The following is a 23,420-nucleotide window of genomic DNA, read 5'->3' as shown; positions in this document are numbered from 1 at the left end:
ATAACTACTGTATCCCAGCTAACTAAAGGTGCCAATGATTCGATTTGGAATCGATCAAGTAAATCGATTATTTCTTTTTTTTTTTATTGAAATTGATTTATTGCGGCTTTTATACAAACATAACAAGGCTATTTTCACTTAATAGCAATAAAGAAAAATCCTTATTTTCAAAATATACCAATTTGCTTTAGCAGCCATCGTTTATTTTCTAATTCCACCGTAAATAAAAAGTGAACGAACTTATCGTTCTTCTGGTTCATTTGGGAGTCTTATTTTTATTCTTTTGAACTTTTAGAGCAACATGTGAAGCATAGTTACAGTGCCAAGAGAACAATACATTTCTTGCCGGTTCAGATTTAATGTTGTTAAACTAATATTTGAGCAATCAATCGTATTATAATGTCGTCCAGGAGAGGTATTCATGAGCGACAAGATGAAAACAATTCCGAATCTCCTACAAGAAGTTTTAATCAAACTGGCAACGTAAGCTCGCAAAGGGCTAACTTAAGTTCACAAAGTGCGAAAATACCACACGAAGCAAGCGCAAGTAGTGAGGAAAATGAATCTGAATCTGAAGTCGAAGTCGAAGACGAGCATAAAAGTCCAACGTCATCAGCTAAAAAAGTTAACCAACCTTTCTATGCGCCCGAGTGTGCTACGAATGCATCTCCCAAGCATCGCCCTCAGAAGGTGGAAGCCTCAAAAACAAAAATTCAAAGTCCACCAACCATTGTTGGCAAAGATAATGGAGTTAAGCACCGCCCTCAGAAGGTGGAAGCCTCAAAACAAAAATTCAAAGTCCACCAACCATTGTTGGCAAAGATAATGGAGTTAATCTGAAATACGTATTGTATGCTATTATTTCTGTATTGCCGCTGATTGCTTGTTGGCAAATATTTATGAAAGAGACTCCTCCGGCGCCGGTGTGGAAAAGCTGCAATTTTGATGCACTGCGTAAACAGCAGCCATTGCAATCACCGGAAGTGTGGAAAGCACTTAAGACCACCAATGAATTGCTGCTGAACAAGCTGGCGGAGTCGCCAAATGTGTTTTTATTATTGCACTCGGATGGGGACAGAAGCGAGAAACTGCAAAAGCTTATTGGCGACATTGCTCTCGAGACATCAAAATGTTTTGGTAAGAAGGGGTTTTCTTTACTGCACTTTTTCAATAGATATCTGGGTCAGCGTTGCCAATTTGTGGGGAATTCCCTAAAGTGCGGGGAATTTTTAGTTGATTGGGGATTTATTAGAGATTGACATTATGTGGGGAAAATGTTATGCGCGCTGTCTTCGTCATTTTCGTAGCTGAGTTCGATAAGTTTATGTTATTTCTGTCGCGAAGTAACGATACGAGTTTCGTCTGCGGGAGAATACCTGTTTTCAAATATAAAAATTATTTCGTTGTTGCTAAAACTACCTTTTCAAATGCATCGGTCGAGCGCAAATTTAGTGTTCTTAAGAATTTGAAAACTGAAAACCGTAATCGACTGAATACAGATACTGTTGTATGCAAGAGAAGGAATTAAAAAACTAGGCGGCAGCGTCAAGTTCAACCCGTCAAACAAAATGCTATCCACAAAAATATGGAAAAGAATATGAATGTTAACTGTTTGAGTTTTTATTTTAATTAATTAAGAAGTCTTATATGAGTTATACTCAGCTTTTATTGTTTCATTTAAAAACCTATGTGGGGAATCAGCGGATGTTTGTCCCCAAATTTGGGAAATTTTATCCCGATTTTTGGGGAAATGTATAAATTTGCATTGGCAACCCTGATCTGGGTACGATTGAGTAATAAACTTGGAATTTATCTATTCAATTGAAACTAAATTCTTGGTACTACTATCAATAAAATAATGGCAGGGTATTAATCTTGAAAGTTATCCAAGATATAATACTGCAATACTAAATTCAAGTTTCTTATGAAGTTTGTTATAAAACAACTAAAACAACAACAAACTTTGGTCTTGCCGTTTATTGCTTCCTATTAACATTTTAGATGGCCAGCAACCTATCGAAATGGACCTGCAGGACTTTGAGACACAGGATGACGATGACTACGGTTATCCCATTGAACAATACAAAAACAAACTCCAGGAGGGCAACGTCTTTCTCATCGTTAATCTCAATGATGCAAGTATCTCAAGATGCAACTATCAGCTTCCTTTACTCATACCAATCATTCACAGATTCCATTGAATGCGGCCCGTGCTCTGCACACCATTTGTGATACCTACAGTCCCATAGCTCCCGATGTGGTTATCTTTTTGACGCTGCACACAGATCTGCCAACCGATGGCGGAGTCCCATCGCAGTTGGCCGTTAAAACATTGAACAAACTGTGGGACAGGATACCGGACAATGAATTGGGCGCTTTAATAACGCGTGTTACCGATCAAGTCTTGCTGTTGCAGGGATAAATGTCGTTTTAATTATTACTGAATATACATTAAATATGTTTTTAAATAACCCTAATCGCATTTAAAATCTATCGACTGGGTGACACCATAACTCGGCGACAAAAGCGAGCAAGCTGCATGTCATACCGAAGCACCACAACAATATTAAACCAATAAAGTTATCTATGTCCAACTCAACGGGTCCAATATCCAACTTGGGTATCTGTGATGCCGCCATGCGATTCTGCCTATTGGCACTCATGTAATCCGCTGCGATCTTCCATTCCCAATACTTGTCAAAACCGGACGAGTGCCAGGCGAGCGTAAATTGACTGTGTGCATCGAGATGCGCCCACAAACGCGGCACATAAGCTACCGTATATATAAAGTAGATGTCGTCAACCATTAGCTTGAGTCGTGTCAACGCATCATCGGGTATTATTTCGGCATTAGCCAAGTGACCAAATTGCATACGCTCTACAACAAAGCCCATTTGCTCGGTGCGCGATTTGATTGCAATGTTATTCGCATCGTAGACCCGAAAACGTTCCATAAGACGCAATAAAATCGGCTGCAAGTGAACTGAATTAATAAATGATGAATCACACAAACTTTACTACTCACATCAGCCGTGTCAACATCAAAGATACTAATCCATGCGTGCGATGTTGCCGTCCAAGTTAATTTGTGTTCATAGAGTCGCTGACGTGAATCGGCAGCTTCCTCAAGTTTCGGCAGCGTCAATATGGCAGCAAGTCCTCCACCGTAAACTGTCGTCAAAATGATGTCAATCATATAGCTAGCCAACAAAACAGTGCGCAATGAATACGATGTGGCTACATAGCTGGTGCTCTGGTTGACAAACAGCTTGAGCGTGCTCACGAAACCAAAGCGCAAACTTTGCTGCCAGCTGCGGACTGAAGATCGTTCACATTGACGCGTGCAGGCCAGCGATAAACACTCCAGCATTAAGCAGGCAAACACACATATCCAGAGTGTGGCTTGAAAGGGACGCAATGGCAGCGCCCAGTTGATTATTGGATGCGGTGCTGGCACCAGGCAGGTGACGCCAGAACGTCCCAGAAATTGTGAGATATCCATCCGGAGATAGGCTTCGTACCACACGTATAAGCCACCGATACCGTAGTCAGTTGTCCTGTCCAGCACCATGCCCATCAATCCGGTGCCTGTGTAGTTTTCATATATGTCGCCCCATTCCGTGGGCTCGGCTGCGAAATTTGAATTTGATTATTGATAACTTCGTTGATAAATTATCGATATGTTCATCATTCGGAAACTGTTTGATCAATGAATTTAAAGATGCTGTAAAGTGTGAAGTGTCTGCTTATAAGATTTACATTTATTAAATAATTTAACAGTAAGGGTATTTTATATTCGGTGATTGCCCTGTACTTACTAGTATCTGCCTGCACCGTGCAATTGTGTAGTTCACAAAAGATGAGCAGAAGTCGCACTTCAGTGCCGTCGATGTGGACCTCAGCTCCATGTTGTGCTCGATTATACACTTTTGGCTGCTTGTCCTTTATAATTTAATATGAATTAGAAAATTGATCAAATTTCTTAGAACTTATTCGCATACATAGTCGACTACCATGAAAGGTTTGTAATTAAAAATGCCCAAAACAATTTCACGGCCTTGCAGATTCCGTAGTTTATTGGGGAGAGATCAATGCCGCCATCCCATAAAACCTTCTCGAGCTGCGCATCATAAAGCTGCAGCGTATCAAAGGTTACGGGCATTGGTTCCTTACCAAAATAACGAGGTCCCACAAATTGATTGGAATTGATTTCAAATATATTTGAATTCAAAAGTGGCGCTTTAACCAAGAGAATGTTGGGTTGATCTGAATAAAATCACGTGAAGAATGATGTGCATTAACAATTTATAATTATTTACCATGAAATATGTAGCCATCAAAGTAATTGGATGCATCAACGGCAGTTGGAAGCAGTTCATCCGAGTAGACGAAAATAAAGCGATTTCGGGTCGATCGCCAAATTGCATAGATGCTGGCATAATAAAACGAATGCGCAAATTGTGGAATATGCTCCTGAAATGCTATAAAGTTCTGAAACAAGTAATATAATGCAAATACGTATTAGCAATTCTTTGACTTTTTTGAATTGAAATATTTGCAGTGTTGATTAATACTTAGTAAAGCATCTAACGACTGCTGGTCATACAAAAGCCCAAACTTGATGATGATGCAAAGGATGTTGGTCACACTGGAAGTGCGTCACCCCGGTAAATGTAAACAATGCAGAAGCTTGGTCTCGGCTGCCCGCTGGGTTTCCTAGCCAGCAAACAACAAAAACGAAAAACGATTATATTGGATCTGAATTACGACTGTTATGTGAAGATATTTGCATATCTGACCGCTCTCGATGACAAACTGAATCTGGCCCGAGCCCATCCGCAGTTTCGTGATGTTTTCATGCAAGAGGCGCCGCGTCGCTTTGCCAAAATCAACATGCGAATGCTGCGCAGCCTGGCCGACTGGCCTTATCTGCTGGGAATGTGCGGCGATAGCGTGTTGGAGTGTGAGTTGCGACATGGACGTTGGGATGATAACATAACGTTGCCATTCCTAGGGCTATTGAATACCCATTGCCCCAATATGCAACACTTGCACCTGATTTTCGTACACTACGTGCCGCTGACACAGATGCAGGGCACCGAGGCCAATATACTGCAAGTGATGCAGCGCAAAGATCTCAAAAGCATCAGCTTAACCGATGCCAATGCGCCAATTGGTAAAATATCAAGACACAACAACTTCCCTTTCGATTTACGTTTCATTTGATTTTAGTACTGCAACTGCAGCATTTTAAGCAGCTGGAGGCGCTGCATATTGATGGCTTTGACGAGGAGCTGCTGGATGACGAGTTCATGGAGCAACTGCAGGCTTTGCCATCTTTGCGCCGCCTCTCTCTAAGATTCGCCATACGACGACAGTTTCCTCCTCTCGCCGAACACTGTCCGCAGCTGGAGCATTTGTCGCTGGAGAACTTTGAAACGACGCTTAGTGATCTGGGCGATTTTCCCTCTTTGAAATCGCTCAATTTGATATGGCGCCTCTTCACACAAGTGAACAACAACCTCTTTCGCTCGCTGGCCAAGCGCTATGCGGATCGCTTGGAGCAATTGCAGCTGACAAAGGTGAAACCACAACAGGCAGCGCATATTACAGCGCTAGCCAATCTCAAGATGCTGGCGTGTCCTATGTGGCCACGGGAGGCGCTGAGCAACTTGTGCGAGTTGCAGCAACTGGAGTGCTTGGTCTTGCAGTGCACTGAGGCTGCAGTAAGCGTGATGGAGTTGTTGGATGTGATTAACAATTGCCGCAAGTTGCAACACTTGAAGCTGGGCAAGCGCTGGCTGGATGACCAGCTGGAGCAGTTTATTAGTGCAGCACAGAATGCCTTACGCGCACAAAAGACGCGACCAACTTTGTTACTTACTCTGGAGTCGATATCCGAAAAGGAATTGCAAGACGAGGTTACTATTGAATCATACCATCCACTGTAAAATTCTAATTGCTCACTTCTCTTACAGTTGCGGGGCAAAACAAATTGCCAGTTGTTGCAGCTCGACTGGCGTCGAACAGCTTGCGGATTATGCACCCCGGATCGACACACCAAACACGAAGTATTCCTAGATTAAGCTCACCTCACAATGGGACTGCTCAATGGCCAAGGTCAGCTGCAGTATCCATTCATTGTACTCCACACGATTCTCCTCTAGCTCGGCACGTTTCCGTTCGTAATCCGCAGTGTGCTCCGAATTAAACCAATTTTGGGGGTCCAAATGGACTACGGCCAGTGGTGAATTCGTCTCCAGGCGTATGTCAAAAAAATGGATGCCATAAAATACATGTGGCATGTGAGTCCATCAAGTATTGTTGTGCTGCATTATTTAGATTACTTATGACTTTTATTCTTATACTTAATTCGAGTGAGACTCACCGAGAAAGCTTAGAACTGTCGACCAATAATTCGTTGTCACTAACATGACCGTCATGTTGCTGACTTCTGTAATATCGGATTGCCAAAGAGGGGCTATATATATAGGCTATATAATATGCGTCTGCTTTTAGGGTTGCATCAATCAATGGTAAAACATATCACTGCATTTTGCTACGAGTTGTACCTTTGCTCAATATAATAATATTATTTTACATAATTTCAATTCTAGCGAGTAGTTATTGTATAAATATTCAATCTTATGTGTTTGAAAATTAGCTGAAAAACTACAACCAGAAAACGTTATTACTACTATTTTATAGCAAATATACAAATGTATTCTCATTGTATTGAAGTATTTCCTTAAGCAACACGATATTTTCTGTTATATCTAAATAATTCATATTAGTAAATAATAGTAATATCTCTTCACCTTTCAGCAATCGTTATCAAAATCATCTTTTAAAAATCTTTATTCACAGCACGATAAAATTAGACAACAAACAACTTGTGTAATATAAATCAAAAACCTCGTTAACTTTTCAAATCTAAAAGTTAAAATCTCCTATTCAGAAATACCTAAGATAAATGGAAGTGAGTTACCAACACGCTCGGCCTTATAAGCAAGTTAATATGCATCCCTAGTTAGTCACTGCTTGCGGCTAATTGGAAGGGCGGACATTTAAATTAAAGTGCCAATAAATAAATCGAATTGTTAACTGCACGCAAATTAACTGCTGAAATATTTATTCAAATAAATTATATATGTATATCCATTACAGAAAAATTACGGAAATTGTTTTATTCCATGTGTACTAGAATAAATTATAAACTATTAAACTGAAATTACCAGCATAAAGATCTAAAATGGGGGAGGACCACTCGGATCCCTCAAGGTAACTGCAAATTGAACTTAAGAACTATTTTCGTGATTTCAACTAAAATTATTTAAATGTAGTATAGCTCACTGCTTTACAGTGGCTCCGACGCTGCCCAACGACTTCATCAGTTGATAGCATTCCTTCAATTTGCGCTTGTCGCCCACTTTCTCCAGCGTTTTGGCCGCCTCAGCCAACAAGCCAGCTCGTTCACCCGGCGAACTTAATAGAGCTGGCGGCAAATATTTGCAGGCAACATACATGGCGGATGCGCGCTCCCGTTCGCCGCCCTCAAAGTTCTGATGACGACGACGATCCTTGCTGCCACAGAAGATGGAGGAGTGGGCATTACGCGAGCGCAGACTGCGGTCCAGTAGCTGTTGGGTAGGACACGGCGAGGCGCCGGCCATCAGACGACAAACTGCCTCATACAAATAGATACGGGATTGGGCGTTCTATGGGAACAATTTCAAAAGTATTAAACAGTGATTGCATATGGAAAATGAGGCTCAGCGCTTACTGGTATATTCTTAACAATGCTGCGTAGAGAGTTCAAGTCGATTTGGAACTTTTCGAGCTCATCGCCCGGTACTTGGTAGTAGCCATCATCCTCGATAGACATATGTTCTAGTTCCCACAAAGCGGTGCGCGTCTCCAGCAGCCAGTCACAGGTCAAAAGCTGGAATAACTGTAGCAGAAATCGGATTAGTTACAAGCTATCAAGAGTGTGGGACAAAAACACTGGGAACCGGGTGGTGCGACTGCGACTTATGTTGCTGGGAAACTGCACGAAGCTTGCACTGCAGTTGTATTGCCTTGCTCGAAACAGGGGGACAGACAATGCGACTACAATGCACCTTCGTGTGACAGCTCTAGAGGAATTGCGGCATTTGCGCCATGCACTCATTACATTAGACGCTTTCGTCTTACCAGTTCGATGCCCTTGGCATTGGTGATGAAATTGATGGTGAGACATTCCATCAGTTGATTGCTGGATTCATCGCACAACTGGTTGATCAAGCGTTTCAGACGTTTGTCCAAAGTATTTCCATTGTTCCTACAAATGCAAAATTTGTTAGTCATATAAGGAAATTACTGAAATTCCTTAGAGGGGAAAACTCACTTGAGCAACACCATCTTAGCGCGCAGCACAGCATGAAGGGCATGCGGCAACAGTTCGCTCTCGCTGTCGTTTTGAAGTTGTGGTGGCAACTGCTTGACACTATCGTATAGTTGCTCCGCCAGCGCATCCTCGCCCAGCAGCCAGTGTACAGCGATCTCTAGCACATTTGCCCACCACACCACATTCGTATCGCGATCATCCTCATCCGCCAAGAGTGTTTCCCGCAACAGTGAAGTGTACTTGAGCACATTGCTGACAATGGTGCCGCAGTGTTCCGCTGTCTCGCTGCCCGAGTTCGAGTTGTTGTTGCTGTTATTGTTATTATTGTTGTTTGGTGCGGCTTTGTTGGATTTGTGGGAACCGGCGCCGACGAGACACTGCAGCGCCTTGTACAGCAGATGCTCGCGATATTGCTGTAAGCAAAAAAAGAGTTTAATAGGTAGTATAGAAGATTTATTCCCTTATTTTGTGCAACGGGTTAAAATACTCTTTGAAGTCGACTCATTTCTTAAACTCACCTTGATGGCATGTGCCGCCGGATCGCAGGGATTAACCAGGCGCGTAAAGAAGCCATCCTGTTCGCTGGCATTCAGATCGTAGTCGAATACATGAGCTGCACAATAGCCATAGCCATAGTTGGTGAATGCCCAGCGCAATTCCTGCGTCTGCTCTGTGGCCCGGGTGCGTCCACATTCCAAACGAGCTCGACTCATGTAGTACCGAGCACAAAGCTTCTTCAGCAACTTGGGACAACTACGCTTCATCCTCAATGCGGCCATGACGTGTATGCAGATGATCTCACGCGGCGTGAGCAGACTATGCGCTACTTCGGCCATGTTGCTTGCATAAAGTGCCATCATAATGCCATTACGATCGCCGTTATGAGTTCCAGTCAAGTTCAATTGATTCAGACGATTGAAAAGCAAAGCCAGTTCTCGGGCGGAGGCCAGAGCGCTCTTGCGTCTTGTCGAGCTGCAGAATAGGCCGCCAGCACGATGGGAGAGGAAACGGCCCAGCCAAAGGCGATGGAATAGAAAGCGTAGAAATTGCCAACAGGTCTGGGAATAACACTCGAGTCTAGTGGCCGGCAAACTGATTCCAAACATGTGCAGACAATTCAAGTAGGCGGCATTGGCTTGCGCAGCTTGACCCTTAGCGAAATGTGTCTCGGCCCGTTGTTTGTGCTGATAATATGCATCCGTTTGCGTGTCCAGCTGCGGATCTCCGTAGACCAAGAGCTTGATTAGACAGCCTAGCAATAGCAGTGGATTCACGAGCCACAACCAGGAGCTCTGATGCCAACCATTATAATCCCGATCATCTGCAATACATTACGATTTTAATTAGATGTAACAAATAGTAATAGTTCGAAATCTACCATCTGTATCGTAGTTCAGAATGTTGCGCTGTTGATGCGCGCCCAAGTCGTCAACAAAGTCATCTCCAGCGTATTGTCCACGTTGTAGCAGCTGCTTGAAAGGATTCACCGCAAGCACGGCGAACATAAACATGCAGATCACGAGACGCGAGTGCGTGCCCATTCCGCTCATCGAGCTGGGGACCACCAGCACATCGTCCTGGCTGCTGTTGCCACTGGTGCAGCTAGCCGTGGAGCCGCCATACGGCGACGGCGGCAACGAGATATCCGAATGCACCGGCGACAACGATGGATCGGAGACGTCGCTGCGTGGAGGCGTAAGACCGGCATCCGTATCGCAAGCCAGCGATTGCTGGCGACGCTTCTTCGAACCGGATGTGGAACTAACAATACCGCTGCTGCCCAACTGCAGCAGATCCTTAACTTTGGAGCCATCCCTGGCCATCAGCTCACGCTGCAATCGCTGCAACTCCGATTTTAATTCGTAGTTTTGACGCTGCAAATCCCGGATCTTATCAATAGACTTGCGCAGCACCGCGGATTTGTTCAGCTTGGCGGCATCGCCGACGACGAGGTTCTTAAGCTCCGTTATCTTGTCATTGATAGATGTGCGATAGCGCCGCTCAATGGCGTTGTGCGCCGAACGCTTCACCTCCTTCACCTTAGGCTGCACACGCTGTATGGGTACCTTGGCATTGACAGCGGGCTGTGCAGATGGCGCTGGACTTGGGGTTGGTGCCAACTCCACAGCAACCGACTTGCGGTTGCTCTTAGGACTGACCACTGTCGTTGTTGTTGTGCTGCGCGGCGACTGCAAGATATTGGGCTGCTCCACAACAAAATTTTGCTCTGGTGCCATAATAAAATACGATTTCTTGTCTGGATATGGCTGCCACTTCTTCTCTGCCACATGCTGCGTCTTCTTGGGTGCAGTTGGTGTAGTTCCAGTTGTAGTTGTTACGACTGCTTGATGCGGGGGTGATGGCGACTCAATGGGCACCTGATAGACGAAGCCATTGTTAGCAGGGGACGCAAAAAGTATTGCTGTTGTGGGCTGTTGTTGCTGCGGCTGCTGTTGTTGTTGTTGTTGCTGCTGGGGTGATGTCTGACTGATGTCCATGTGGTGTATGGTCATGGTGGGCTGTGGCTGCGGCTTAAGCAGCTGCGGCAACGCTTGCGGACTATAGCTGGCATTGGGCGAAGCCATCGGACCAGCCGTCTTGTACAATGGAGGAGAATCGTAGAGCTGCTGCTGCTGCATTAGTAGTTCGTCCTTGATGTGCAGAGGCGACGTGTGCTCGCTCTTCACATGATGCTGTTGTTGTTGCTGCTGCACGGGCAGCGAGGGCGAAAGCTGCGGCTGCACCGGCGAATGTTGTGGCAAGTCCATGCCACAGTCGAGCAGCGGCGGCGCCACATTCATGTCCAGATTGATCTCATCGGCCAACTGAGATGGATCCAGGTCCATGTCGGTAAAAAAATTGTTCAACATGTCCGATGGTATCATCTCCTTGATGATGTTAAGTGCATCCTCCTCCTCCTTCATCAGCTCCAGGGAGCTTCTCATGTAGAATTCTAGATCCTGATCACTATTCATGTTCATCTTCTATTTAAGCGCTGACGTGTTTGTTTACATTAATTTCGTGTTCTGCTGATAAACAAAAATAAGCATATCTGTTAAATAGTCAACTACTTGCAAATACATCCTACACCCCTCGCCCTATAGGGTATCCGACCCATGCTGTAATCGAAGCGGCGCAATAACAAAGCCAACCACAACAAAAACAACACAACAATAATAAACACACACACACGCTACATACTCTAACACAACACTCATACAAATGTAAACGCAAGTAAACATGCAAAAGTTGATCGACCAATCAGAATGCGCGCCAAGAATCATACGATGTTTTGAGACAACAACAGCGTTGTCAGCGCCGCTTTTTCCTAGTAAAAGCTACCACTTAATTATGACGAACATGTGTCACTTAAGAGTTTCAACGACTCAAACCATTTACGTTATTAAACTGCCTTTTTATCCACATAAACTTGAAAAATCACAAACCTTTACAATAAGCACTGTGTTTGCTGTTTGTGAAACCTATTGCGGTTTACTGTTGGCCATGATTATAGTTGCGGGCACTGTTTCTTACACAGTTAATGCACTAATTAGTTGACATGCATATTTTGCACATTTTCAGTTTTCGAAAGCTTGTTTTCCCAAGGATTATCAACAAATTATTATTGTTTTGCTGTTGACAAAACAGTTCACGATTTAACGAAATTATAGACTCTGATGTGAAATCAACACAACGTGACCGTAATTGCAAATTCAAAATAAGCTCTTTAATGTCCATGGAAGAAATACCAGAAAAACTCTTTTGGCGCAACTTTTTTGATAAGTTTTTGTTTGCTTGGGCTTTAAAAACATTTACAAATACTTCGTATCGTGTTTCAAGCGTTATTTAATTTGATAACACTTAAAAGTAAAGTACGTAATAATTAAATTGTATAACTATAACGATTAACGTCTTTTTGCAATAGCTTAAAATGTATATTCCAAAACACTTTTTGCATTTTAATACCAGCAAGTCTACTACCATTGTTGGTCACATTACCGCGAAAAGTATGCCTAGTGTAACCACCCTTGCACAACATGAAAAATACAAGTGCGATAGTCTAGGTAATTTATCGAAATAATAAAAGCAACTCTGTAGCGGAGCAATTGAACTCGAAAAATTGTACAACACTAGCTATAGCTGCCATGTTTCACTTCCTGTGCTTGCGAACAAAATAGAATCGCCAAGAAAACCCTGCGAGTGAGTGTTTTAACATCACACTCGAAAATAACATCAAAGTGGTAGTGGAAAGAGTGCCACAACTCGAACCGCACTTATACCAACACCAAATCAACAAATTAACGTGTAGCAGCCAAAAATTCAAGTCAAGAAAAACAAAGTTGCGACCACAACTACTAAGCTAAACTATCGTCGTCAGGCCCAAAAGCAAAACGAAAACTTTGCCGCCGCAGGAAGAAGCAGCAGAGGGTACTTTATTTTTTCTTGCCTTTATTTTTGGAAGCGCGTGCGTGTGTGTTAGGTGTTTGTGCGCGTTTTGAGGAAATAAGAACAACGAAACGCTAGCTAGAAAGGATGGCAGACTCAGAAAAACAGCAGCAGCAGCTACCCATTGAACAGCAACAACCGCTGGCCCAGGAAGAACTGCAGGATGATGGTCAGCAAGTGCAGGGCAAGCCAGCGCCGCCACCAAAGGAAATCATTGGTAAGCATCGAAATCAATTTGCATTTTCATTCATGCAAACACATGGCGGCGAGTGGTGTGTGTGCTACCAAAATAGCAATAGAAAGGAATGATGAAAGGCAACGGCGGCGTGCTGCTTACATACTACATACAGACATACATATGTATGTATATGAAAAATATGCGTGAGTGTGTGTGCGGGTCTTAAAATATACGCGCGACGCCATTTTGTATGCGGCACCTTCATACATACATACAATTTCACACGTTCGCCGGCCGCATGAGAAAAGCGGGCACAAGCAACGAAATGAAAATTCTACATTTTGCCGGTGGCGGCGCAGGCCACCACCCCCACGATGCTCCCCTTGCCCCATCAAGCGAACAAATGTTGGCAACCCAATTCGTTAGCCGCCAACGTCGTTTGCTTATGTTCTCTCAATTTCTCTCTCTCCCAATTCCATGCGCGCCGCTCTCGCAAAAAGAGAGTAAAATTAATTTGTTTTGCATGTGTATGCGTGCGTGAGTGTGTGTGTCTTCATTGTTTTGGTAACTTTATTTGTATACACTGCTGCTGAGAAGCAAACACAACTTCAACATGTGCTGAGCGCTACAACCAAAATAATGCCATCTGAAATATTATATGCTCCCGTATGAACGGGCAATGTGTTTTGCAATTGTAATATGTATTACAAAATACTAAAAAAAAAATATTTATTTTGCATTTAAATTTGACGGAGCTTTTTTTAGGGTATTTTTAATTTTCAAAAATTCAGCTAGTTTCAAATTGTGCTCATCGATTACAAATGTTCGTGATTCGGCTCTAACCTCACACTGTTCATTAATTACAATTATTATTAGAAAAGTTGATAGTCGTGTTTGGGCAATATTGTTTACAAAAACATATATTATTATAGTGTCCTATACGAAGGTATATTCTTCAAACTATGCATAAATTTTATATTTGTTTTTTTGTTTAATATTTTGAAAAATTATAATCTAATTTAAATATTTGCTTGTGTAGCCACTAAAGTCACCGGCACTGTTAAATGGTTCAACGTAAAGAGCGGCTATGGCTTCATCAATCGCAGCGACACCAAAGAGGACGTCTTCGTGCATCAGAGCGCCATTGCGCGCAACAATCCCAAGAAGGCGGTGCGTTCGGTGGGCGATGGCGAGCTTGTTGAGTTCGATGTGGTCATTGGCGAGAAGGGCAACGAGGCGGCCAATGTCACTGGCCCATCTGGTGAGCCGGTGCGCGGTAGTCAGTTTGCCGCCGACAAGCGTCGTAATTTCCGCCCCTGGATGAAGAAGAATCGCCGCAAGCTGCCCGGCGAGGGTGACAACGATGGCGATGAACTGGCGCCCCAACAGCAGCAACAACAGCAGCAGCAACTGCCACTCGATGGCCAGCAGCAGCAACAGCAGCTGCAAGGCGGACCACGTCAGCCGCGTCAGAACTATCGCCGTGGTCCCGGCGGCGGCGGCCCCGGTGGTCCACCCGGTGGCCCACGCGGTGCTCCACGAGGCGGCCGTGGTCCAGGCGGACCACCTGGCGGTTCCGGACAGCGTCGCTTCAACAACTATTATCCACGTCATTTAGCGCGTGGCGTGCTCGGTGGCGGTGATGGCAGCGCTGAACCAGGTGTGCACGATCAGAATCCCGATGGTGTGCAGCGTGGCGATGGACAGCCACGTCGTGGTGGTGGCGGTGGTATTGGTGGTCCCCAGCGACGATTCTTCCGACGCAACGGACCACCTCCGCGTCGTGATGGTGGCGAATACAGTGAGTACAGTTAAATTCATGTGTACATTTCGTCGATTGGCTAATCTTGATGTGTTGTTTCTTCTGTAGTTCAAGGCGGCCAAGGACCACCGCGTCAGCCGTTCCGTCCGCGTCGCCAGAATCGTAAACCCAATGGCGGTGGCATGGACCAGCAGCCACAGCAGGTAATGAACTAAAAGCCAAAAATAGAACAAATCAAACACCAACGATAACAAAACAACAACAATCACAACAACAACAACATGAACTACTAGCAGCACAGCAACTACAACAACCACAACAACAACATCAATTATATTAATAACAACAACATGGCTTTCGGTGGCGGCAACTGCAAAAACAACAACTAACGGCAAATGCATTAAAAATGTGCTCATAATTAACAACTAATACACTCACACACACACACACTTACACACCTAAACACAAAATACAATCGTATACTTAAGAGGCTTTGGTTCTTAACATTTCCTTAACATGCATGTAACAGCGCGCCGCTGATTTAACATAGAATTAACATAACTGTGGGATAACCGAATGCGAAAGCGAAATGCAACAACGAATTGTGTAAAATTTCCAAAATGCAATTGATTCAACAGTTTTTGATTTTTATTTATAATTATTCTGTTTTTATTTTCTTTATTTTATCCACTATTATTTCAATTATTGACCCTGCAACACTACTCCAACCATCCCCCCGTATTTTTCATCGAAACTCACACAGAACGGCGCTCAAGAGCTGCAAAATACAACAACAGAAAGCACCGCATAGAATAACATTATGTAAAAAGAAAACAAACATCAGCAACAACGACGACAGCAACATCTGCAACAACATCATCAAGAACATCAACCACAACAAGATCAGCGGCAGATGGTAAACAACAACAAGAGTTGCAGATGAGGAAGGAAGAATGTGAAATTTGTAAATGGGGCCGCCGTGTTGATTTTGTTTTTTATCTGGGACAAAAGCGACAGCAAAACCAATGTGTAAAATGCAAAGATAAAGGTTGAAAGAAATTCAGAGAGAAAAGTGAGAGAGAAAGAATTGCATAAATTTCAATTGTATTATATTTAAGTGTCAGCAAACCAAAATAATCAACTTCAATGCAGACGAAACTAAACTGAGAGAGCAAAGCAAAGAATATCTATATACACAAAATATATTTATTATTATGATTATTCACATATTTATAGAATGCAATTGTTTGGAAATTTATTTAATTGCAATTTTACACGCAAGTTTTGTTGTACGTTTCTGTCAGTTTTCAATTAAAACTTAAGATGTTCACATAACCTCACATAAAATATGATTTCAATTACGATACACACATGCATTCACACATTCAGACATATACACACTCACACATACACATGTATACACACTATCGGAAGCTACATCTACAATTCGGAAGCTCCAGAGCAAAAGAAATAAGAGGCGAAAATAACGCAAGAAAGCCCCACAAATGTAAGCGAACATCAAGCAAAAACAAAAAAAAAAAAAAAAAGCAAATGAGAGAAACAACTTGTAATTCACAGCAAAATGCAAAGAAAAGTATATACAAAATGCAAAAAAAAATGCAACAAAGAAAAACGTTTAAAAAGAGAAAAACTAAAAAAAATATATTGGAAAAAATAAAAAAATTGAAAAACATTAAAACGCATTTAACAATTATTTCATATTTTGAGTCCGTGTTAAGTGGTGAATGAAGCTGAAAAGTAATTTTATTTTTCACGGTAATTGAAATAAGCGCTTTTTATTAAGTATGGAGGAAATAAAGTCTAGTTAAAGTAATATTTAGAATTAAAATGCTTATTCTTAGATTGCAGAGAATACAATTATGGGAAGTTGTCAATATTAGTCAAATAATAACTGAAATTGAAAAATGATTCTAGTTCATTTTAATGTATTTTAGCTTAAAACTTTAAACTTAATGTTAATTATGCGCTACAATTACAAATTGGTTGTGAGCGATGTCACCGTCGAGATATTCAAGCGTTCCAATCTCCCCAGGACCAATAGCTCATCGATAGAGCGCTTCGCGTAAACCTTTTGCTCCTCGCTCAGCTTGAGAAATGCATGCGCCCAAGCCCTGCCATAGCTTTCCGCTTCAGATATCGCCGAGGCATCAATGTGCATTGAGTGGGCAGAGTTTGGCTTAATTGTCTCCTTACTGAAGTGCTGAGAATGCTCCTCCGTCAGCTGGTCAAGTTCAATGGGCTGCACCTCGGTTATTTCCGGTGACCAGGAGTCCTCTTCGGAGAAGAGTTTTAATAGCGGTCGCTCACTGGTTGCCAACGACACCTCCGGCGAATCAAGTTGTTCAATCTGAGGAACGCAATTGAAGAAGGTTAACTATAGTAGTAGCATATTAGAAGTGCACTTACGCTCTCCTCGATGGGATGTGTCAAGCTGTGCATGTCCACATAGTTATCTTCCTCCTCGTCCTCCTCTTGCTCCACATCGCTGAATGTATCCGTTTTCACATGATATAAGTCGTCGAATGAAGACCTTTGATTTTTGCTCTCTGTCATCTTCTTCACCACCGGCAATCTTTGGATGTTAATGTGACTGCGCTGTGGCTGCTGTTCACGCTTTTGTTGCTGTTGCTGCGGTTCTCCATTTTCACGGCCGTGCTGTTTAAGGTAGCGCACATGACATTTATGTATGCGCAGGTTGGAGGTTGTGCCTCCCGTAGATTGCATTACCCGCTTGCAGCCCGTGCAATAGTAACGCCACTTGAGTTTGCTGCCATCGGGTCGAGCAATTTCCCGGTATACGTTCCATACGGAACTGCGTTTGTACTTCTTCACTAGTCTATACTGTCCTTGGTGGATCTTAAGTAATATATCCAATTGGGATTCTGTGCATTTTGTCTCTTCTTCCTGAACATTTATAACAAACATTGCAGTGTTTTGCAGTTTTTTATCAAAGCACAAAATCTATGTGACCGTATACGGTCATGTATGACATGCCAAAAAATACCACGGCTCTTGACAAAAATACTGAATACCAGGCTGATTGATGTCATATGCAAAATGGCCATAACCATCACCTACTCCATTTTGTCGTTATATTTTTTATTTAAACATAGCAGTCATTATAAAGAATAACAGCATTATCTTTTATTTTTTTGTGTTTCGCAAAAGTTCGACTAGCGTTTTGCTGATCGATGACAAGTTTTGCGATATATGTTTCATAACCAACAATTTTTGCTTCTCAATCTCCAATTTTTCTTCCTCAATCTGTAGAATTCTCTCTGATTTGGGTGCAGTTGCGTCCGATACACAATTCGGTCGATAATTTTTTTTCTCCGGCATTTTCTTTACATTTCTTGGTGGCGACTCTTTTGTTTGCTCAATTATGTTTTCCTCCTCTTGCTCCACTTCTTCTTTAAGCTGCAAATCTTCTTGGGAAAGATCGAATTCCTGACTCCCAGCTTCGCTCTGGTCGAATTCAAAAAATGGCGAGGACTCTGCGTTGTCGAACATTATCTGTTCAAAATCGACTTTACCATGTAGAAAATATTGAACCCGTTTGAATTGACGCCAATTTGTTTCTTTTCCCGAAGCTATTTTTTCCAATTCGATTCTGAAATTGAAATGAAATGTTATAGGATTATGCACTTTTAACTTTATATTTAGTATATGTAATATATTTAGCAGACTCACTTGTATTTCTTAGTGAGATTGTCCATTTTAAATTTAACTTCCCCTATGTGTTACGCCGTATTCGCTCATTTCCGCAGCCATTAGTTTATGTACTTCCGTATTTTTCCGTTTGCCGCGAATATCTTTGAGGTACTTCTCCCACAAGTCGATAATGCGACTTGTCGATTTGGGTGTCCACAAAAAGCGACGACCGCTGGACTTTTTTTTCCTTTTTGGCGCCTGGAAATCTTGTTCTTCATCTTCAATTTGGGAGTCTTCTGCTTCGACTTTTGTGGTTAGTTCATCATCTTCATCATCAGAGACCAGGTCAATATCTTGATAGATTCTCTTCTGGCTTGCGCTTGTAGGTGCTTTGCCTATCTGGTCACCAGGCCGACGAGACGAATCGTCCGAGAGCAATTGTAGAAGCGGTCGCATCGAGGATGAATTTTGTTCTCGCGTGGGACGCTCGCTTTGCTCCGGCTGCCACTGGAACAAAACTTTACTTCAATATATGGAAATATATTTTATATATTCACCTCTGAATCATCGGGTTCCTCTTCAAGATCATCGCTGTATATGTCATCGTCATCGTATTCCTCGTTGTGTGCGCTTTGATTCTTGAATTTTGTTGCAATTGGACGCTTGCTAAGTTGTGGCGTTAGTTTCGACTTTACCGCCATTCGCTGTCTTTTACTGACATTGTCAGCCCGGTAAGCTTGAGGGGAAGAGTTTCCATTGGTTGTCCTCATCACTTACGACCTATATTTATTATTATTATTATTATTTATTTTTATTAGTTAAAATAACAATAATATTAAATTATGTTTACGTCCGTTTAGTACATCTAGAAACAGTGTGACAGTAACAAGTAAATCAAAAAATACGGTTAAGTAACTAGCTAACATTTTGTTTTTTATTTTTGGGATTCTAATTCTTATAATTGGTTTTGGACTTTCTACTATTAATTTGTTTTAGTTAACAGTAAATATACATAAAAAATAAACATTTACTTAAGCTATTAATAGCTATGTCGTTTTTTATTTATATCCTTTCTACTACAGTTTAAAAATCGATACTTCGATAGGCTCGCTATCGAGCTGGAACTAGCTTTAGTTCGATATATAAGGCGCCCTTCAATTAAAAATAAATTTTCGAATTCAAATTTTTCCAACGGCATTCTAAACTAAAACAGTTTCGAAGATCGAATCGAAATTCATCTAAGTTCATTAAAAACAAAAATTCTGTAATCTGTATATACGGAAAATTAAAATAAATTGCCGAATTCAGATTTTTCCAACGGTATTCTAAGATCGAATCAACACCCTTCGAAGTTAATTTAAAAGTAAGCAAACATTTTGTAATCTATATATATAAAAAAATATATGATCTCAGAAGTAGAGGTGTAAAGAATGAACTGTAGAATGGTTACAATAAATAGATAAATTGCCGAGATCTACAATTGTCAAATTCGCACGCATTTCAGCTAATCAACCAAAACGTCGACTACAGCTGGGAAAGAGAGCAAGAAAAGAAAAAACGGACGACAACAATCAACAACAATTGCAGCACGATTTACAGTCTAATGGGAGCGATGCCATCTTTGTAGTGAATTGAAAATAAAATGAAGCAGAACCCCATCGGCTTACGTTTTGTAGCTACACTACGGCCTCAAGTGTTGTCTGTCCGTGAACTGACGCCGACATGAAAGCCATCAGCTAAATTGTGCGTTGCCTGTGGGAGCATTTTAGCAACCGGTTTAGATCTTCTTGCAGTGTCTCGATTTAAGCCGGCTGCTAAATATTTGGCTCGTGCCATGACTACTTGGCACGCAGCTGCTGTGGCTGCTGCCCAAAAATTTTAACACTTAAATTGTCACTTAATCGCAAATTAAAGTTTATTGGAGGCCACAGGTGCAGTTTTGCATTGGCTTTGCGTACCCCGTATTTATGTTGGCGCGTGGTTCAATTGAGGAACCAGCTGCTGGTTCAACAGTTAAAGCTTGCGTTAATTGATGAACCAGCTGTGAGTTCACAAAGCTTTGAAATGAACGTTGTGAGTGAGTGTGTGTAAGCCTGCCTCTTTGTGTGTGTTTAACTCCTTGACTCAATTGCACAACCAAACTTAATTGTTTCTTGCGGTTGTTGACGGTTTTTTTGCGATCGTTTCTTTTGCTGTAGCCTTGGCAACATTTGTAGATTTGCTGTCAGCTATGTAAGGGGTGAAGAAAGGGGAGGGGCGCTGGGAACAGCGACCATGACTTTGTGCAACTGGCGACATCGCAAAACTTGCAACTGGCAACATGATTATGGCCCATGCATTAACTTCATTATGGCAATGGCGAGACCTTATTTGTTTGGCGCATAATTTAACTTAAAAAACCCCGTACAAATGTCGCGTCATTGTTGCAACGACTGTTGGTTGCCTACGCTTTATGTGTACGTTGTTGCATGCAGCATGTTGATGATGGCCGGGCCCAAGCTTGACTCTGACGCTTGCTGCTGCTGCTGCTGATGTTGCTGCTGGCTGTTGGCGCTTGATTGCAGGTTGTCATGTGCAGACTGTTGTCTCGAGTTCCGTCTCGATCTGTGTCTCGGGTCGCATCCAAAGCTCTACTCGACTGACATGTTGTCTGCATCTTTCGCATGGGCATCCATGCCCCATGTCGCTCAATTGCATTTATGTTTGCCATGTCCCTTTTGACGTGGGTCGCATGTATTTCTTGAGCTTTAACTTAACTGGTTTGTGGCGCTGTTTCCGTTTCGATTCTTTCTGGGAGTGTCATTCGATGTGGCGTGTCACGCCAGCTCACGTACACATCTCTAGTTGCATCCACATAGGATGAAAAACATAAGGTTGTTTATACAAGACGCCATAAGCCAATGTGGGAGTTGCACCTAGATAAGATGTATTTACATAAGTCTTACAAAAAAATCTACATAAATGTGGCACATCAGAACTGTTCCCTAAGCAGCTAAAGTAGCATAAATCTTGCTTTGCAATTGACGACGTAGATGTCTTGGAACAGTTTCGTCCTAAGAACACCTTTGTTACCACTCTTCCTTTACTCGAGGTCGGGATCATTAAACTTTCTTGTGATTAGTTTTGTAGGAACACATCTCTTACCAAAGTGTCACTGAGCTTTGCACTAGGAACACATCTGCTACTTGCTAGCGAAACTCTTGCCTTGCCTGAAGACTTTGAGAACAGTTTAACAGTAGGAACACTTCTGTTACCAGCTAGCATATGTGACATTAACTTTTGCTTTATACTCGCCTGAGAACACTAGGCTTTCCTGGAAACAGTTTTGAGCTAGGAACACATCTGTTACTACTGTCTCCTTCAATAGTGCTCACAGATGCTAACATTCAAATCTGTGATGAGCTGTGACCTCAATGCAAGGCCAAAAGCTAGGAAGAGCCAGAAATAACTAATAAAGATTCCACTGAGCACAAAAATCACCTCACTGGCTGCTCAGATTGAACTCTGACGCTAATTTGATTTGACGAAAGACAATTTACGAGTCGTCTGCGATGGGTTGAGGCTTATCTGGGCGGCTTGTGTGCGCTTCTAACAGCAATTCGGGGCCATCAAATTAATTACATGTGTATGTATGTACGAATGAGTGAGAGAGAACAGTAGCTGTAAAAAGTTAATGAGTACAGAGAACGAACGCAGGCGAAATAAAAAAGCAATGGCAACAGCAACAACCAGAAGTCAAAACAAAAACAAAGAACGGAGAACGAAGAACGCATCGTGATCGAAAAGCGCGTTTGTTTTGATTATGTGACAAACAAAAGCAGAAGCACAAGAGGAAGAAAACGAGTAAAAGAAATGGAATAAAAAATAAATAAAATGAACGAACGAAAAAAACCAAGCCGATGGCTTTTAATTTAAAAAAGTTGCTGGCAAAGCAGCATAAAACGTGCAGCGCGCGAGCGAGAGAGCTCACGAGGCTGTAGCGTTAGCGATGGAGCGGGAGTGAGAGCGAGATCAGAAACAGCGGCAGCAGCAGATCGAGCAGGCAAACAAGCATTTGCCACTCAAACAAACCAGTTTTGCACTCCCACACATACAAAAAATCTAAACACACCAACACGACAACTGAGAGCACGAAAGAGAGCCTCTTTTTGTGCTTGCCAGTGTGTGTGTCGAAGCTCACGCGTTCAATGTTTGAAGCCAAGCTCCGCTCCAGGTTCAGTTGCCGTTTAAGGCTCGTTTGCTCTAGACGTGTGTGTGTGTCGTGGCATTTCTCTGTGCGTCTTTTCTGCTATGTCTTGTAGTTGCAACAAATGAAGAGCTTTGCATCTGTTGAACACTAAGTTTTAATCGGTTGCCCATTAAAAGGGAACTCTTCCATAAAAGTCTCGGTGCAGTGTCCTCAAAAAAGTGAACAACCTCTAAAAATTGTCTATCAACTGTGCAACAACTGATCGAAATAATAAATCGAAAAGTTGTCAAAGTGAATTTGTGTGCAAAGAAAGTTTTGCTGATTGGCAAAAAAACAAAAGTACCGTAAAAGCTTTACAGGAATTACTATAGGTATGTACAAGCACCATATATGAATAATAGGAAATAATGGGAACACTTTAATATGCAAGTTTGCCGAGGACAATGGGCTATTTTTAAGTGTAACACAAAACTGACCTCGACAACAAAATCAAGCAGAGCTGTTAATGACTTTTTACGTGGACCGTTGATGATTTTCACACAATCTAAAATCCGTTGCAAAATTAAACAAATCTTTCACTTTGCATGCGAATGCAAAGATCGAAAGTAATTGTACAACGATACTTTTAATGTTTGCGACGCTTGCATCCTTTTACCTATCGATTAATGTTGCCATTGATTGCAATTAATCGATAATTGGTTTCGTACTTTGTACCATTTATTATTGAACTGTAGCACGAGCATGAAACTGGGTTAAATTAATAAGTTAAGGCTCGACATGGCTTGGA

General features: G+C 42.2%; 8 protein-coding genes across 10 annotated transcripts in view; 4 read left to right on the top strand and 4 right to left on the bottom strand.

Annotated features, from left to right (window-relative positions):
* Positions 1-889: 889 nt before the first annotated feature.
* Positions 890-2,477, top strand: LOC133844941 (uncharacterized). Its single transcript, XM_062279234.1, has 3 exons — positions 890-1,137; positions 2,002-2,135; positions 2,192-2,477. The coding sequence occupies exons 1-3, from the start codon at positions 900-902 to the stop codon at positions 2,420-2,422; spliced, it is 603 nt and encodes a 200-aa protein (XP_062135218.1). The 5' UTR covers positions 890-899; the 3' UTR covers positions 2,423-2,477.
* On the bottom strand, positions 2,281-6,668 carry LOC133844936 (uncharacterized). Its single transcript, XM_062279229.1, is given in 9 exon segments — positions 2,281-2,972; positions 3,026-3,630; positions 3,819-3,942; positions 4,002-4,079; positions 4,082-4,266; positions 4,320-4,491; positions 6,093-6,278; positions 6,280-6,329; positions 6,389-6,668. Coding segments are annotated over 9 exon segments (1,944 nt in total). The 5' UTR covers positions 6,444-6,668; the 3' UTR covers positions 2,281-2,483.
* Positions 4,648-7,546, top strand: LOC133844937 (uncharacterized). Of its 2 annotated transcripts, XM_062279231.1 has the most exons (4): positions 4,648-5,176; positions 5,233-5,921; positions 5,979-6,120; positions 6,826-7,546. In XM_062279231.1, exons 1-3 carry the CDS (start codon positions 4,681-4,683, stop codon positions 6,084-6,086), a joined length of 1,293 nt encoding a protein of 430 aa, XP_062135215.1. In that variant the 5' UTR covers positions 4,648-4,680; the 3' UTR covers positions 6,087-6,120; positions 6,826-7,546. The 2 variants fall into 2 exon arrangements, with proteins under 2 accessions (XP_062135215.1, XP_062135214.1); XM_062279230.1 differs by lacking the exon at positions 6,826-7,546 and having other exon boundaries at positions 5,979-6,334.
* On the bottom strand, positions 7,116-12,078 carry LOC133844935 (sterol regulatory element-binding protein 1). 2 transcript variants are annotated; one of them, XM_062279228.1, is made up of 7 exons: positions 11,833-12,078; positions 9,765-11,415; positions 8,905-9,707; positions 8,387-8,799; positions 8,194-8,320; positions 7,784-7,951; positions 7,116-7,718 (listed from the first exon to the last, which is right to left on the bottom strand). In XM_062279228.1, exons 2-7 carry the CDS (start codon positions 11,365-11,367, stop codon positions 7,350-7,352), a joined length of 3,483 nt encoding a protein of 1,160 aa, XP_062135212.1. In that variant the 5' UTR covers positions 11,368-11,415; positions 11,833-12,078; the 3' UTR covers positions 7,116-7,349. The 2 variants fall into 2 exon arrangements, with proteins under 2 accessions (XP_062135212.1, XP_062135211.1); XM_062279227.1 differs by having other exon boundaries at positions 9,765-11,412.
* A 460-nt stretch (positions 12,079-12,538) lies between these two features.
* Positions 12,539-16,197, top strand: LOC133844938 (Y-box-binding protein 1). The gene is made up of 4 exons (XM_062279232.1): positions 12,539-13,049; positions 14,050-14,811; positions 14,881-14,975; positions 15,536-16,197. Exons 1-4 carry the CDS (start codon positions 12,920-12,922, stop codon positions 15,581-15,583), a joined length of 1,035 nt encoding a protein of 344 aa, XP_062135216.1. The 5' UTR covers positions 12,539-12,919; the 3' UTR covers positions 15,584-16,197.
* LOC133844939 (uncharacterized) lies at positions 16,077-17,759 on the bottom strand. The gene is made up of 2 exons (XM_062279233.1): positions 17,200-17,759; positions 16,077-17,140 (listed from the first exon to the last, which is right to left on the bottom strand). The coding sequence occupies exons 1-2, from the start codon at positions 17,716-17,718 to the stop codon at positions 16,766-16,768; spliced, it is 894 nt and encodes a 297-aa protein (XP_062135217.1). The 5' UTR covers positions 17,719-17,759; the 3' UTR covers positions 16,077-16,765.
* Positions 17,760-17,912: 153 nt separating this feature from the next.
* On the bottom strand, positions 17,913-19,338 carry LOC133845797 (probable serine/threonine-protein kinase kinX). Its single transcript, XM_062280370.1, is given in 4 exon segments — positions 17,913-18,403; positions 18,484-18,524; positions 18,526-18,951; positions 19,002-19,338. Coding segments are annotated over 4 exon segments (1,146 nt in total). The 5' UTR covers positions 19,215-19,338; the 3' UTR covers positions 17,913-17,937.
* Positions 19,339-22,674: 3,336 nt separating this feature from the next.
* LOC133840652 (semaphorin-5B) overlaps positions 22,675-23,420 on the top strand; it is a 45,328-nt gene continuing 44,582 nt past the window's right edge. The window contains exon 1 of the mRNA XM_062272601.1: positions 22,675-23,004. The gene's annotated coding sequence lies outside the window, so the exon portion shown is untranslated. The remainder of the gene's footprint in view (positions 23,005-23,420) is intronic.

The sequence above is a fragment of the Drosophila sulfurigaster genome, chromosome 3 (assembly GCF_023558435.1).
Source record: "Drosophila sulfurigaster albostrigata strain 15112-1811.04 chromosome 3, ASM2355843v2, whole genome shotgun sequence".
Taxonomy (NCBI): domain Eukaryota; kingdom Metazoa; phylum Arthropoda; class Insecta; order Diptera; family Drosophilidae; genus Drosophila; species Drosophila sulfurigaster.
This window is presented reverse-complemented; position numbering and strand designations above follow the sequence as displayed.

What these genes read in the sequence shown, in the direction of transcription:
- LOC133844937 (XM_062279231.1), top strand. Translation starts at nt 4,681, where the DNA reads ATGCAGAAGCTTGGTCTCGGCTGCCCGCTGGGTTTCCTAGCCAGCAAA. An exon ending in CGATGCCAATGCGCCAATTG is followed by an intron (nt 5,177 to 5,232) that starts GTAAAATATCAA and finishes ATTTGATTTTAG; the next exon opens with TACTGCAACTGCAGCATTTT. An exon ending in AAAAGGAATTGCAAGACGAG is followed by an intron (nt 5,922 to 5,978) that starts GTTACTATTGAA and finishes CTTCTCTTACAG; the next exon opens with TTGCGGGGCAAAACAAATTG.
- LOC133844935 (XM_062279228.1), bottom strand. Translation starts at nt 11,367, where the DNA reads ATGAACATGAATAGTGATCAGGATCTAGAATTCTACATGAGAAGCTCC. An exon ending in GCTAAGATGGTGTTGCTCAA is followed by an intron (nt 8,321 to 8,386) that starts GTGAGTTTTCCC and finishes TTGCATTTGTAG; the next exon opens with GAACAATGGAAATACTTTGG. An exon ending in GCATTGTTAAGAATATACCA is followed by an intron (nt 7,719 to 7,783) that starts GTAAGCGCTGAG and finishes TTGTTCCCATAG; the next exon opens with AACGCCCAATCCCGTATCTA.
- LOC133844939 (XM_062279233.1), bottom strand. Translation starts at nt 17,718, where the DNA reads ATGTTTGTTATAAATGTTCAGGAAGAAGAGACAAAATGCACAGAATCC. An exon ending in CACATCCCATCGAGGAGAGC is followed by an intron (nt 17,141 to 17,199) that starts GTAAGTGCACTT and finishes TGCGTTCCTCAG; the next exon opens with ATTGAACAACTTGATTCGCC.
- LOC133844938 (XM_062279232.1), top strand. Translation starts at nt 12,920, where the DNA reads ATGGCAGACTCAGAAAAACAGCAGCAGCAGCTACCCATTGAACAGCAA. An exon ending in TCGTGATGGTGGCGAATACA is followed by an intron (nt 14,812 to 14,880) that starts GTGAGTACAGTT and finishes TTTCTTCTGTAG; the next exon opens with TTCAAGGCGGCCAAGGACCA. An exon ending in TGGACCAGCAGCCACAGCAG is followed by an intron (nt 14,976 to 15,535) that starts GTAATGAACTAA and finishes AAACTCACACAG; the next exon opens with AACGGCGCTCAAGAGCTGCA.
- LOC133844941 (XM_062279234.1), top strand. Translation starts at nt 900, where the DNA reads ATGAAAGAGACTCCTCCGGCGCCGGTGTGGAAAAGCTGCAATTTTGAT. An exon ending in CGAGACATCAAAATGTTTTG is followed by an intron (nt 1,138 to 2,001) that starts GTAAGAAGGGGT and finishes TTAACATTTTAG; the next exon opens with ATGGCCAGCAACCTATCGAA. An exon ending in TCATCGTTAATCTCAATGAT is followed by an intron (nt 2,136 to 2,191) that starts GCAAGTATCTCA and finishes AATCATTCACAG; the next exon opens with ATTCCATTGAATGCGGCCCG.